Consider the following 11883-nt stretch of genomic DNA (forward strand, 5'->3'; position numbering starts at 1 on the left):
AAAAGAGATGGTCTCTGGTTTCTCTTGCTTGAAGGGGGCAGAGCTTACAAGAAACACCATCATCCATGTGCCAGTGTCTCCTATCAACCATATCTTTGGTGTTGAGTCTGTCCATGATGAGCATCCAAGCAAAAACCTTGATCTTAATAGTGCAAGAGGATTTCCAGATCCAGCACAACAATCGGTTGAATATTTCATTCTGAAAAGCATGGCAGTAGAACAGCTTTGGTTTGTAAACCTTTGAAGAGCCCTGCCATAACCATAGATCCTTACAAGTATCATCTCTTCTATGGGAGACTAACATATCTCTTATTAAGTTCAACTCATCAAAAGCTTGAGCAGACAAAGGGAGGTGGAAGTGTTGGTATAAGTCCAGGGAATTGAAGATATCCTTAACTGAAATCCATGGATCCTTGGCAAAAGAGAATAATCTTGGAAATCTAGACTGCAAGCTAGAAAATTCATTGCCCAGATTCCAATTGTCAGACCAGAAAAGAGTAGTGTCTCCAGCATTTACTTGCACCCAGGAGCAGTCCCTAAAATTCTGCAAGACCTTGCAAATATCCTTCCACCAAAAAGAGCCACAAGAGGTTGTTCCCTCGGGCATTCCATGATAATAATATGAATCCCAAATTAAGGACACACAAGGAAGGTCTTTCTTGTTAAGGAAATTACTAGCATGTTTGAGAAGCAAAGCCACATTTTGAACACCCAGGTTCAAAATACCAAGACCACCCTTGTTTTTTGGTCTACAAATCAGATCCCAAGCAGCAAGAGATGGTGCAGGCTCCTCTCTATTTGTTCTCCACAGACATTGTCTTTGTATTCTTTCCAGCTGCTTGAGGATACCAGCAGGAACAGCCAGGCTTCCCATAAAGAAAATGGGCATGGAAGACAAAGCAGAGTTCAAGAACTGCAGTCTCTCACCTTGATTAAGGAAGGAGGAGCTGGCAGTCATTCTCCTCTCCATGCAATCCATAAGAGGCATGAAGTGGGCTGGAAACATTGAGAAACTTAGTTTTTTAATTCCTGTAAATCCAAAACATGGATGAAAATAATGAAACTTGGCTTGGTGCCATGACATGGCAACAACATGTTGTGGTAATTTTGCAGTCCGATTTGCAAAGGCGCACACATTAACAATCAACAAAGTCATTTTGGAACAAGTGCTGTCACGTTACGATCAGAAACACAAGTATTATTGAAACCGTGGGCATTCTATTTACTACCATTTACGTGCCACCACATGTCCCCTTTTATTATTAGCTAGGAGGCGCCATGCAGGGTAGCTATTTGAGTACGAGAGGCATGCGATCAGACCCCTGCGCGTGCTTATCGGGAGGAGAGCCCTTTGACCTCCATCTGCCGTCCACCTCTCTCCCAAGGTCTCCATTAATGGCACCCGAGCCTCTGTTTAATGGCGTGGCTATGTATCACTCTACTGAGATTGAAGAGAGAAAAAAGAAAATCTAAAAGCACGGATCTTGATGTAAGATCCGACAGACCTATATAGCATCTACTGCGACGTATAGCAACACTGATGAATATATAAGGACGACGACAGTGGATAATAATTGTCTTATATAATTAGGAAGATAAATAAAAAAGCCACATGTGGCTACGCCCGAAATACACAAGGGCAAAAGAAGAAGGAAGACAAGGATCTGGCTCGCTGACCTCTACTTTCTTGATGCATTGCTGCAGGCCGCGGGAACTAGTCTCCGCGGCGAGCGGCGATGAGCTCTTTCGTGTCCTCAAGACGCTGCTTGAGAACATCCACAGATTCCTCCACCAGCCTTTGGCGCTCGATGCGGAGCATGTCATTCTCGTCCATAAGTTTCTTGACGATGACGCCGGTCCTCTTCAACAAGGCACTGGTCTCCTCCTGCTGGTCTGCACTTCAGACGATCTTCGCCCTTAGCAGGTCGTGCTCGGCCTGGAGCCTCTCATTGCCCTCACTTAGTTGCCGGTAGCCTGTTCAAACGAGGCTTCCATGTCGTCCTGAAACCACGCCCAACCGGAGATATGATCGCATGCATGCGCCTGTAAGAGTCGTCGCCTGCCGCAAGACATTTTCCCAGGCCGCCGTGGCACGGCGGGACACCTCTGCTGCATTCGCGGCATGGCAGGACATCTCTGCTGCTTCCGTGGCGTGGCCGGACCAGTCTGTTGCATCGACGGCGCGGCGGGACCTCCGTGCTGCTTCGACGGCCCTGCAGGACCTCTGTGCTGCTACTTCCGCGCGGCGGGACATGTCGGATGCTTTTGCAGCAAGGCGGGACATCTCTCGTGCTCCCTCTTCCATGCTCGCCTGTCCCTGGTGGTAATCTCTCGACCCAGAACTCATGCTGGCCATGGCAGACGCAAGGGAAGGATGCTGAATGACTTGTTTTTTTGAATGAGGAGTTGAGGAGGAATGTGCAGTCATCTTCGCATAGTAGAATTTATAACCGAGTACTAATACGTTCCTAAGTGGGAAACTATTTAGGTTGTCATCGGTGTGAACAGGTTTGCAATTCAATATAGCATGGTAGTAGTAGTAATTTAGAATGTGACGAGACGCAAGCTCAAAATTTATTGACGGTTCTAGTTTCGAAGTGCGGCACTATTCCCAAATGGCGTAACATGGGCAAGTGTTCTCGACCGTGGTGTAGCATATGCCATGGTAGTTCTTTTTCTACTGCCCTGTACATGCAATAACTGGCACCGTCGTATACATATCTTACGGTTAATGGGGCGTTCGACAGGAATAGCCGTGTGGCGAGCTATAGGCTAGTCTTTTTTTCCAGACGCATTAAACCTATCTCTCGGGACTTCTCGCACGCAGCATCGTGCCACCCACATACACTTGTACTCTGAGTTTAGTACGTTATATAGGACGAGAAGAGGTGCACGCACGCACTCGTCCTCTCACACACGCATCTGTTTTTTCTCGAAAAGGAGGATGATGACCCCCGGCCTCTGCATCTGGGAGGTCACACACGCATCTGTAGCTATGAATTGTAGTGTTCTCAACCATCCTCTCACACAAGTATTTCCGAACGGAGGAGTACTACTCTACTTGACTTCCATTTGTCCAAAAATGGATGTACCTATATACTAAAACATGTCTAGATACATCTATATTTTGACAAATGGAAGGCATGTATTGTGGAACGGAGGGAGTGCTTGTCATCAAAATGGATAAAAGGGAAGTATCTAGAACTAAAATACGTCTACATACATCTCCTTTTATCCATTTTGATGACAAGTAGTACTTCTTACCCAAAGGAACTTTATATCCAACAGACACAAAATATCCATTCGACTGTTGGAAATTACTGATATGATGTCGAAGTAATTGCTGCATCACCACCAAAACCCACCATTTCTCAAGCTAAAGTAGACCAAGCTAATCCCTATATTAGCATATTACTAAGATAAACAAAAGGCACTGTAGAAACATTTAGGACGTGAGCTTGTCAATCTGAATGTGGAGGGACACCAGCTTAGCCCCGGCCAGCAGCTTGGGCGGAACTGTGAAGAAGGTCAGCTCCTGCACGGCGACGCCGCCGAGATCCTTGCTGCTTGTCACCTCCATTTCCACCTTGACGCCGTCGGTCATGCCTTTGGGCTCCCCCAGCGGGCCGTTCGCCCACATCTTGGCCACATAGTGTGGCAGTGGGGACGCCCCCGCTCTGATGCAGACGGCTGACACGGTGATAGGCGCGCCGATGTAGAGCACGCCGCCGACCAAGAAGAACGTGCGGCCATCCTCCTACGAACAGCAAGAGCTGTGGCTCCGACAGTGGCACTTGCAGCTGGAGCACCTTGCCATACTGGATCCTGTGCTCGGGCATGGGATGCGTGGTGCTGACGTGGTGGTAGAGCGCCGGTGGCGGGCCTTCGTAGCCACAGATGGGCACGGGGCATTTGCAGGGCACGAGCGGACACACGCTCTGGTGATCGGCGAGCTTGTGGTAAGTGATGTAGAGCCCACAGCCTTCATGCGGGCACTCCACCCTAAACGATGAAAGGACGGCGTCAACCACCGTGTTCCACACGTCGAAGCCACCGCCGCGCTCGCACTTCTGGCACTGCTGCTGGTTCCCAGGGCGCTCGATGCGGCAGTCCGCGTAGGTCAGGTGCCCTCCCTTGCACTGCAGAAATCAATCAGCACATCAATCAAGAAACATGCACCATGCTCGATCAGCCGAACGGACAAGGTGTATTCGAACCTCATACATTGGAGGCGTCAAGGGGAGGAGGCACAAGGGGCAGTGGAGCACGGTGAGGTCCATCGAGACCTTAGAGAGCTCTATCGTCGGGTCCTGTTCCGTCTGCATGATCTCGCCCTCCTCGTGCACAACCATCTCTCGCTTTAGGGCCGGGGCATTACAAAGCTTTACCGTCACATATTTATACTACTTCAAGGTGCATTAAATCAAGACATGCAAGTGTCAAAAGGAGAGTCACGACATGCATGCATGCGTTGTAATTAATGCATCGGTAAACACAAATTATTGAAATACTACCTCCGTCCTGGTTTATTGGTCCCCTTTGTAGTCTGTGCCAAATTTTTACCAAATATTTAACTAACAAAATGTTAATGCATGTCAACAAAAATTATATCGTGGGATTCGTATTTGAACATAGTTTTCAATGATGTAATTTTTAGTTACATGCATGAATATTTTGTTAGTTAAACTCATGGTCAAAATTTGGCAAAAAATACAATAAGGACCAATAAACCAGGACGGAGGTAGTATATCGAGTGCAGTGCTTTGATGTGTCGCTTCAACTCGTACATCAACGAGAAGTTTGATTATCTCTCCATCGCGGACTTAACTGCACCTGCCTTTGGCTATATGACAGGTTGGCCACCGACCTTTCGGGCCCACCTGTCATACACGCAAAGGCAGGAGCGTCCCTCCCTCTCCCATGAGCGTGGTGGCTGGCAAGACCAGGATAAGCTTTTGCTACATGCTCTCCCTCCCGCACGCGGTGGACATGCAACAGTTCAATCGGTGTCAGATGGCCAGAAGCATACTGTAGTACTCCTCCAGTGCAGTAGTACTCCATCATTGTTCGACTTCCGAAGAGGCGAAGAGCCAAGCGCATCCCGGACACTCGTGTGGCAGTTTCATGTGTAGAGTAGTCTAGGATAGCGTGTATCGTGCCTGTAAGCTTAAAATCGTTGGGGTCGGCTACATGCTATGTGGCCGTCTCGAAGTTTAAAAAATATTAAGATAGTCTTCTCACCCTACCTGGCATCCTGGTGATTGTAGTTTGCACGCTCATCTGGTCAAGACAGGAATATATATTTTAATTTTTGGTGGGTAAATGTTAGAGGTTGCAACAAATATATTGTACACTGCGGGTCTTTCAGCCAATTTTAGAGGCAAGCATGTGGGGCCAGTGCTATGATGTGTCACGTCAACTCGTACAACAAGGAGAATCTTTATTTTACTACTACACGCCTTCTCGCTCGCCCATGCGCACGATTGCTCGCAAACGAGGACATGCTTTTGCTTATAGTACTACAACAATCTATCCCTCCCGCTCGCGGTGGACGGACATGCAGCAGTGGATTCGACACTATAGAAGCAGTAGTAGTAACATCATTGTTCGTCTTCTGGAAGTGGCGAAGTGCCAAGCGCAATCCGAATGTGGTAGTTGCGAACATTGGAGCACATATATAGCCAGGCTCTTGCATGAGACAAAATTGCTATGTGAGCACACTATTGTACTAGTACGGTGTTGGGGAACGTTGCAGAAAATAAAAATTTTCCTACGGTTTCACCAAGATCAATCTATGAGTTCATCTAGCAATGAGAGAGAGGAGTGCATCTACATACCCTTGTAGATCGAGCGGAAGCGTTCAAGAGAACGGGGTTGAGGGAGTCGTACTCGTCGTGATCCAAATCACCGATGATCCTAGTGCTGAACGGACAGCACCTCCGCGTTCAACACACGTACGGTTGGGGAAGACGTCTCCTCCTTCTTGATCCATCAAGGGGGAAGGAGAGGTTGATGGAGATCCAGCAGCACGACGGTGTGGTGGTGGATGCAACAGGGATTCCGGTAGGGCTTCGCCAAGCGTCTTCGAGAGGGAGAGGTGTAGCAAGGGGGAAGGGAGGCGCCAAGTGCATGGGTGCGGCTTCCCTCCCTCCCCCCTCTTTATATAGGGCCCCTAAGGGGGGGCGCCGGCCCTAGGAGATGGGATCTCCAAGGGGGGGCCGCGGCCAAGGGGGTGGCTTGCCCCCCAAGGCAAGTGGAGGCGCCCCCCACCCCTAGGGTTTCCAACCCTAGGCACAGGGGGGGCCCAAGGGGGGGCGCACCAGCCCACCAGGGGCTGGTTCCCCTCCCACTTCAGCCCATGGGGCACTCCGGGATAGGTGGCCCCACCCGGTGGACCCCCGGGACCCTTCCAGTGGTACCGGTACAATACCGGTGACCCCTGAAACTTTCCCGATGGCCGAAACTCGACTTCCTATATATAATTCTTTACCTCTGGACCATTCCGGAACTCCTCGTGACGTCCGAGATCTCATCCGGGACTCCGAACAACTTTCGGTTTACTGCATACTCATATCTCTACAACCCTAGCGTCACCGAACCTTAAGTGTATAGACCCTACGGGTTCGGGAGACATGCAGACATGACCGAGATGCCTCTCCGGTCAATAAACAACAGTGGGATCTGGATACCCATGTTGTCTCCCACATGCTCCTCGATGATCTCATCGGATGAACCACGATGTCGAGGATTTAAGCAAGCCCGTATACAATTCCCTTTGTCAATCGGTACGTTACTTGCCCGAGACTCGATCGTCGGTATCCCAATACCTCGTTTAATCTCGTTACCGGCAAGTCACTTTACTCGTACCGTAATGCATGATCCCGTGACTAGACACTTGGTCACATTGAGCTCATTATGATGATGCATTACCGAGTGGGCCCAGAGATACCTCTCCGTCATACGAAGTGACAAATCCCAGTCTCGATTCATGCCAACCCAACAGACACTTTCGGAGATACCCGTAGTGTACCTTTATAGTCACCCAGTTACGTTGTGACATTTGGCACACCCAAAGCACTCCTACGGTATCCGGGAGTTGCACAATCTCATGGTCTAAGGAAATGATACTTGACATTTGGAAAAGCTCTAGCTAAACAAACTACACGATCTTTCAGCTATGCTTAGGATTGGGTCTTGTCCAGCACATCATTCTCCTAATGATGTGATCCCGTTATCAATGACATCCTATGTCCATAGTTTGGAAACCATGACTATCTGTTGATCAACGAGCTAGTCAACTAGAGGCTCACTAGGGACATGTTGTGGTCTATGTATTCACACGTGTATTACGATTTCCGGATAATACAATTATAGCATGAATAACAAACAATTATCATGAACAAAGAAATATAATAATAACCATTTTATTATTGCCTCTAGGGCATATTTCCAACAGTCTCCCACTTGCACTAGAGTTCAATAATCTAGTTACATTTAGGGGTGGGCATAAAAAACCGAGATCCGAAAAACCGACCCGAAGTATCAGGACCGAGACCGAAATGACCTGAACCGAATAAATCGGTTGCTTTCTCGGTGCCCAGATTTAGAAAACCGATTATAGTTCGGCTACTTCAGTCGTCATCGATGGCTAACCGAATACACCGAGGAACCGAGGGCATTCCTACAATGGCCCAAAAAATAGCCCAGCCCATTACGTGAAGTCACCACTTGCCTTCTCTCTATCATCATCGCTACAGCCCCAGCCCAAGTCCCTCCACTCGATCGATTCCCCATCCAAGCGGGAACCCTAGGTTGCGAGCCTACCAGGCTGCAACCCTTCCTGCTCAGCCGCCACCCCTCCAGCCCTCCATACCCCACACCCTCCTCTCCACCGCAGTAGGCGGCGACGATGTCCGGCAGCTTGCGCGGTGCGCAGGCGCAGCAATGATTCTTGGGCTAGCACAATCTCCTCCTCCGCCTACTTCTCCAACGCCCTCACTTCTTCTTCTGCTTACATTGGCGGCTGGCGAGTGTGAGATAACGTCCAGCTGCACCTACTCTTCCTTTCTTTAATATAATCTTGTGTGTTCGTCGATCCTTTTTGCCATGGAATGCTCGCGATTGCCAATTTTTCTGGCTAGATTCAATTCTGTTCGGTTTATTCAGTCAAACTGACACCGAACCGAAATTCCTGATCGACCGAATCGCCGGTTCTTCGTTTTCAAGATAACCGATCGGTGACCAATCTCAGAAAACCGATTTTTTTACCGAACCGAACAACTCGGTTAAACCGAATTCCCACCCCTAGTTACATTGTGATGAATCGAACACCCATGGAATTCTGGTGTTGATCATGTTTTGCCCCAGGGAGATGTTTAGTCAACGGATCTGCTACATTCAGGTCCGTATGTACTTTACAAATATCTATGTCTCCATCTTGAACATTTTCACGAATGGAGTTGAAGCGACGCTTGATGTGCCTGGTCTTCTTGTGAAACCTGGGCTCCTTGGCAAGTGCAATAGCTCCATTGTTGTCACAGAAGAGTTTGATCAGCCCCGACGCATTGGGTATGACTCCTAGGTCGGTGATGAACTCCTTCACCCAGATTGCTTCATGCGCTGCCTCCGAGGCTGCCATGTACTCCGCTTCACATGTAGATCCCGCCACGACGCTTTGCTTGCAACTGCACCAGCTTACTGCCCCACCATTTAAAATATACACGTATCCGGTTTGTGACTTAGAGTCATCTAGATCTATGTCGAAGCTAGCGTCAACATAACCCTTTACGACGAGCTCTTCGTCACCTGCATAGACGAGAAACATGTCCTTTGTCCTTTTCAGGTACTTCAGGATATTCTTGACCGCTGTCCAGTGTTCCTTGTCGGGATTACTTTGATACCTTCCTACCAAACTTACGGCAAGGTTTACATCAGGTCTAGTACACAGCATGGCATACAAAATAGATCCTATGGCTGAGGCATAGGGGATGCCACTCATCTCTTCTTTATCTTCTGCCGTGGTCGGGCATTGAGCCGAGCTCAATCTCACACCTTGCAATACAGGCAAGAACCCTTTCTTGGACTGATCCATATTGAACTTCTCCAATATCTTATCAAGGTATGTGCTTTGTGAAAGACCTATGAGGCGTCTCTGTCGGTGTACAAAAAGAGGGGTACACTTTTTACCCCTATAATTGTGCACGGGCAGTCTGAGCCACGGACACCACCGCACTGAGCAAGGCAAGGGAGGTGAGCCAAGATAAAGCCGAAGCTCGAAAGGAGCAGAACGATGCCAAGATCAAGACCACAAGGAGCAAAGGAGACGAAGTGGACTCCCCCGGCAAGATCCTTGCCGGGGGGCGGTTTTGGCAAACCCGGCAAGACCCTTGCCGTGGCAGCTCGCGCCACACCTACGGAGCGAACCACCCTCGAGTCCACTGCCCCCATGGGGCAAGGATTCGGGAGACATCCCTGTGGTGGCATGCAGATCTTTGTGAAGACATTCAAGATCAGATACACACTATAGAAGATGACGACCCTTGGCGGGATCCCAGCCAAGGAGGTCCACAAGGCCCCCGACAAGAGCCTTGCCGGGGATGGCAGCAGGCGCCAAGGCAAGACCCTTGCCGGGGCCCCGGCAAGACCCTTGCCGGGGCTACGGCGAGGCACTTGCCAAGGACACTCGTAGGGCCACAATCAGGCCCACGCAAATCCAAACCTCCACCACCGTCCGCATGCATCTGCCGACCCAACTAGTTGGGCAGGCACCTGCGTGGCGGCAAGCGGATCTTCGTGGAGACCCACCACTGCGCCACCTCAGCTGCCTGCCTGCCTACATGGCACCATGGGCACTGCTGGCCAGGGCGCGTGTCGACACGAAAGGGAGCGGCGACGGACGAGACTGGGCTCTCCCCCGTCCCCGATAAAGCAAGGACACCTAAGCAAGATGCATTAAATGCGGCTTGTCATGTAATGCGAGGGATAAACTCGCATCACTGTACCCTTTCCACCTCCTGTGTGCCACTGTGGCAACCCCTTTCCCTATAAAAGGAGGCCCAAGGGAACCAGGAGGGGGATTCGGCTTTTTGGAGCTCCTCACGCCCCATTGCTAGTTCAAGAACACAGATAAACAAACCACCAAAGTAGGAGTAGGGTTTTACGCATCCTCGCGGCTCGAACCTGGATAAAGAACCCGTGTGCTATCTGTTTGATCCGCTCTTCTCACGACCCCGCGCCCCGCAACCGTAGTAGGGATTCTTGTGATCCCATAGGTGTCGTCCTCGCACCGACATCTTTGGCACGCCAGGTAGGGGACGCAGTTGTGAGAATAGGCTTTGGCAGTTAGCCCGACGCTTCTCCATCTTCGTGACCTTTGAAGAAGAAAGGAGGCCAGAAGATCGACACTCGAGCGATCGCCAACAGAAGCTGAGTTGCACTGAACCCTTATTTGTGCTACCCTTCTTATTTGAGGTTATTCCCCCCGGAGATGTCATGCCTTTGTATGAGAAACCTGCTCGCCAGGGGGCTCTCCCACGATCGGCAACACCCTTGCCCTGTTTCGAGTCCGCTCAACAGCTCAAGCAACTGCGTCGAGAATGGCAGAGTAACCTTCCGCGATCGACAACGCCCTCGATTCTGACTCGAGTCAAGCTCGACAGTTCGAGCGGCCGTGGTTGGAACGAAAGGGTGGCTCGTCCGGTAGCACGCGTACCCAGCAGGCCATGGGGGTCCGTCCCCAAAATGCCGCTAGGGGCTTCCGCGCCGGCAAGCCGACCCGATCAACGTGGGGCACACATACAAAGAGGAATTGAACGGGGAAATAACATGCATAAAAATTAAGAGTACTTCAAAGTTATATTACATCACGTCATAGCTGCGGTTCTAACTAAAGATAAAATTTGTCTTGGTCGGGAACCCACAGCGGCGAAGAGGAACGGGATGCTTAATCCCGGCGCTGGCCTTCTACCCTCTTGATTTCGTCGATGTCGTTGGTGATGGGCTTGATGTGCTCCTTGAGCATCGTGAGGTTAACACCATCCGGCAAGCTCTTCATCGAGGCCGCGAAGTCAAGGTCAGGATTCAAGTGTGCCACCTTTGTGAGGACCTTGGTCATGACCCTCCGGCAAAGTCGACGGGCCTCCTCGGCCGGTGTGACCGTCCTGTTGGAGTGAAGATAGCCCAAGGCTCCGAGGACACCCTCGAGGAACTGGGTTAGCTTGGCGTTGACGGTCCCGCTGCGCTCAGGGGCGTACCTCACATTTGGCATCCTCATGGTGGCCAATTGCAAGGTGACCCTGCCGGCGACGACCTCCAGATGGCTGATCCACCTGTTCTCGCCCACCACATATTCCTGGTGGGAGGCGGCCTCGTTTGCCCACAGCTGCTTCTCCTCCTCGAGGCTCCTAGTCAAGGTCTCCTCCCGAGCCCTGCTCTCCGACAGCATCTTCTCGAGGCCCTCCAGCTTCAGCTTGAGGTCTTTGATGGAGTTCTGCGCGTCGAAGAGCTCCCCAGTCCTGCTGATGACTGCTCCTTGCGCCTCTACCCAGGCGCGGTTGAGCGTGTTCTTCTCGCCGGACAACTTGAGGGCCAGCTCCTTCAGTTCACCCCGGCCCTGTTCAGTAAATGGGCCGAGCCTCCACGCCTCCCTCCGTTTATGGGGAAGGCACGAACCGCCCCCTTTTACTACAAAGTGACGCATGCGCGCAGAGCTCAGCCCCACGCATGCCGCCCATGTCACGCACGCCTCCCCATGCCGAGCCACGCGCGGGAGGCATGGGAAGCACATCGCGCGAAGAAACTTACCACGGTAAAAACTACCCCGCCTGCCCGCGCATCGTTTTTGGGCCTAGCCCAATGACGCGATTGCGCTTACGTGTGGCCCAA

General features: G+C 50.8%; 1 protein-coding gene across 1 annotated transcript; it reads right to left on the reverse strand.

The window, feature by feature from the left end:
* Positions 1 to 3445: 3445 nt before the first annotated feature.
* LOC119310074 (E3 ubiquitin-protein ligase SINA-like 3) lies at positions 3446 to 11113 on the reverse strand. The gene is made up of 5 exons (XM_037585922.1): positions 10967 to 11113; positions 4834 to 4875; positions 4218 to 4382; positions 3820 to 4139; positions 3446 to 3677 (listed from the first exon to the last, which is right to left on the reverse strand). The coding sequence occupies exons 1-5, from the start codon at positions 11111 to 11113 to the stop codon at positions 3446 to 3448; spliced, it is 906 nt and encodes a 301-aa protein (XP_037441819.1).
* Positions 11114 to 11883: the final 770 nt, after the last annotated feature.

This window comes from Triticum dicoccoides, chromosome 5B (genome assembly GCF_002162155.2).
Source record: "Triticum dicoccoides isolate Atlit2015 ecotype Zavitan chromosome 5B, WEW_v2.0, whole genome shotgun sequence".
NCBI classification, from domain to species: domain Eukaryota; kingdom Viridiplantae; phylum Streptophyta; class Magnoliopsida; order Poales; family Poaceae; genus Triticum; species Triticum dicoccoides.

What these genes read in the sequence shown, in the direction of transcription:
- LOC119310074 (XM_037585922.1), bottom strand. Translation starts at nt 11,113, where the DNA reads ATGACCAAGGTCCTCACAAAGGTGGCACACTTGAATCCTGACCTTGAC. An exon ending in TGTCATATAGCCAAAGGCAG is followed by an intron (nt 4,383 to 4,833) that starts GTGCAGTTAAGT and finishes GTGACGGTAAAG; the next exon opens with CTTTGTAATGCCCCGGCCCT. An exon ending in ATGCCCGAGCACAGGATCCA is followed by an intron (nt 3,678 to 3,819) that starts GTATGGCAAGGT and finishes CGTCTGCATCAG; the next exon opens with AGCGGGGGCGTCCCCACTGC.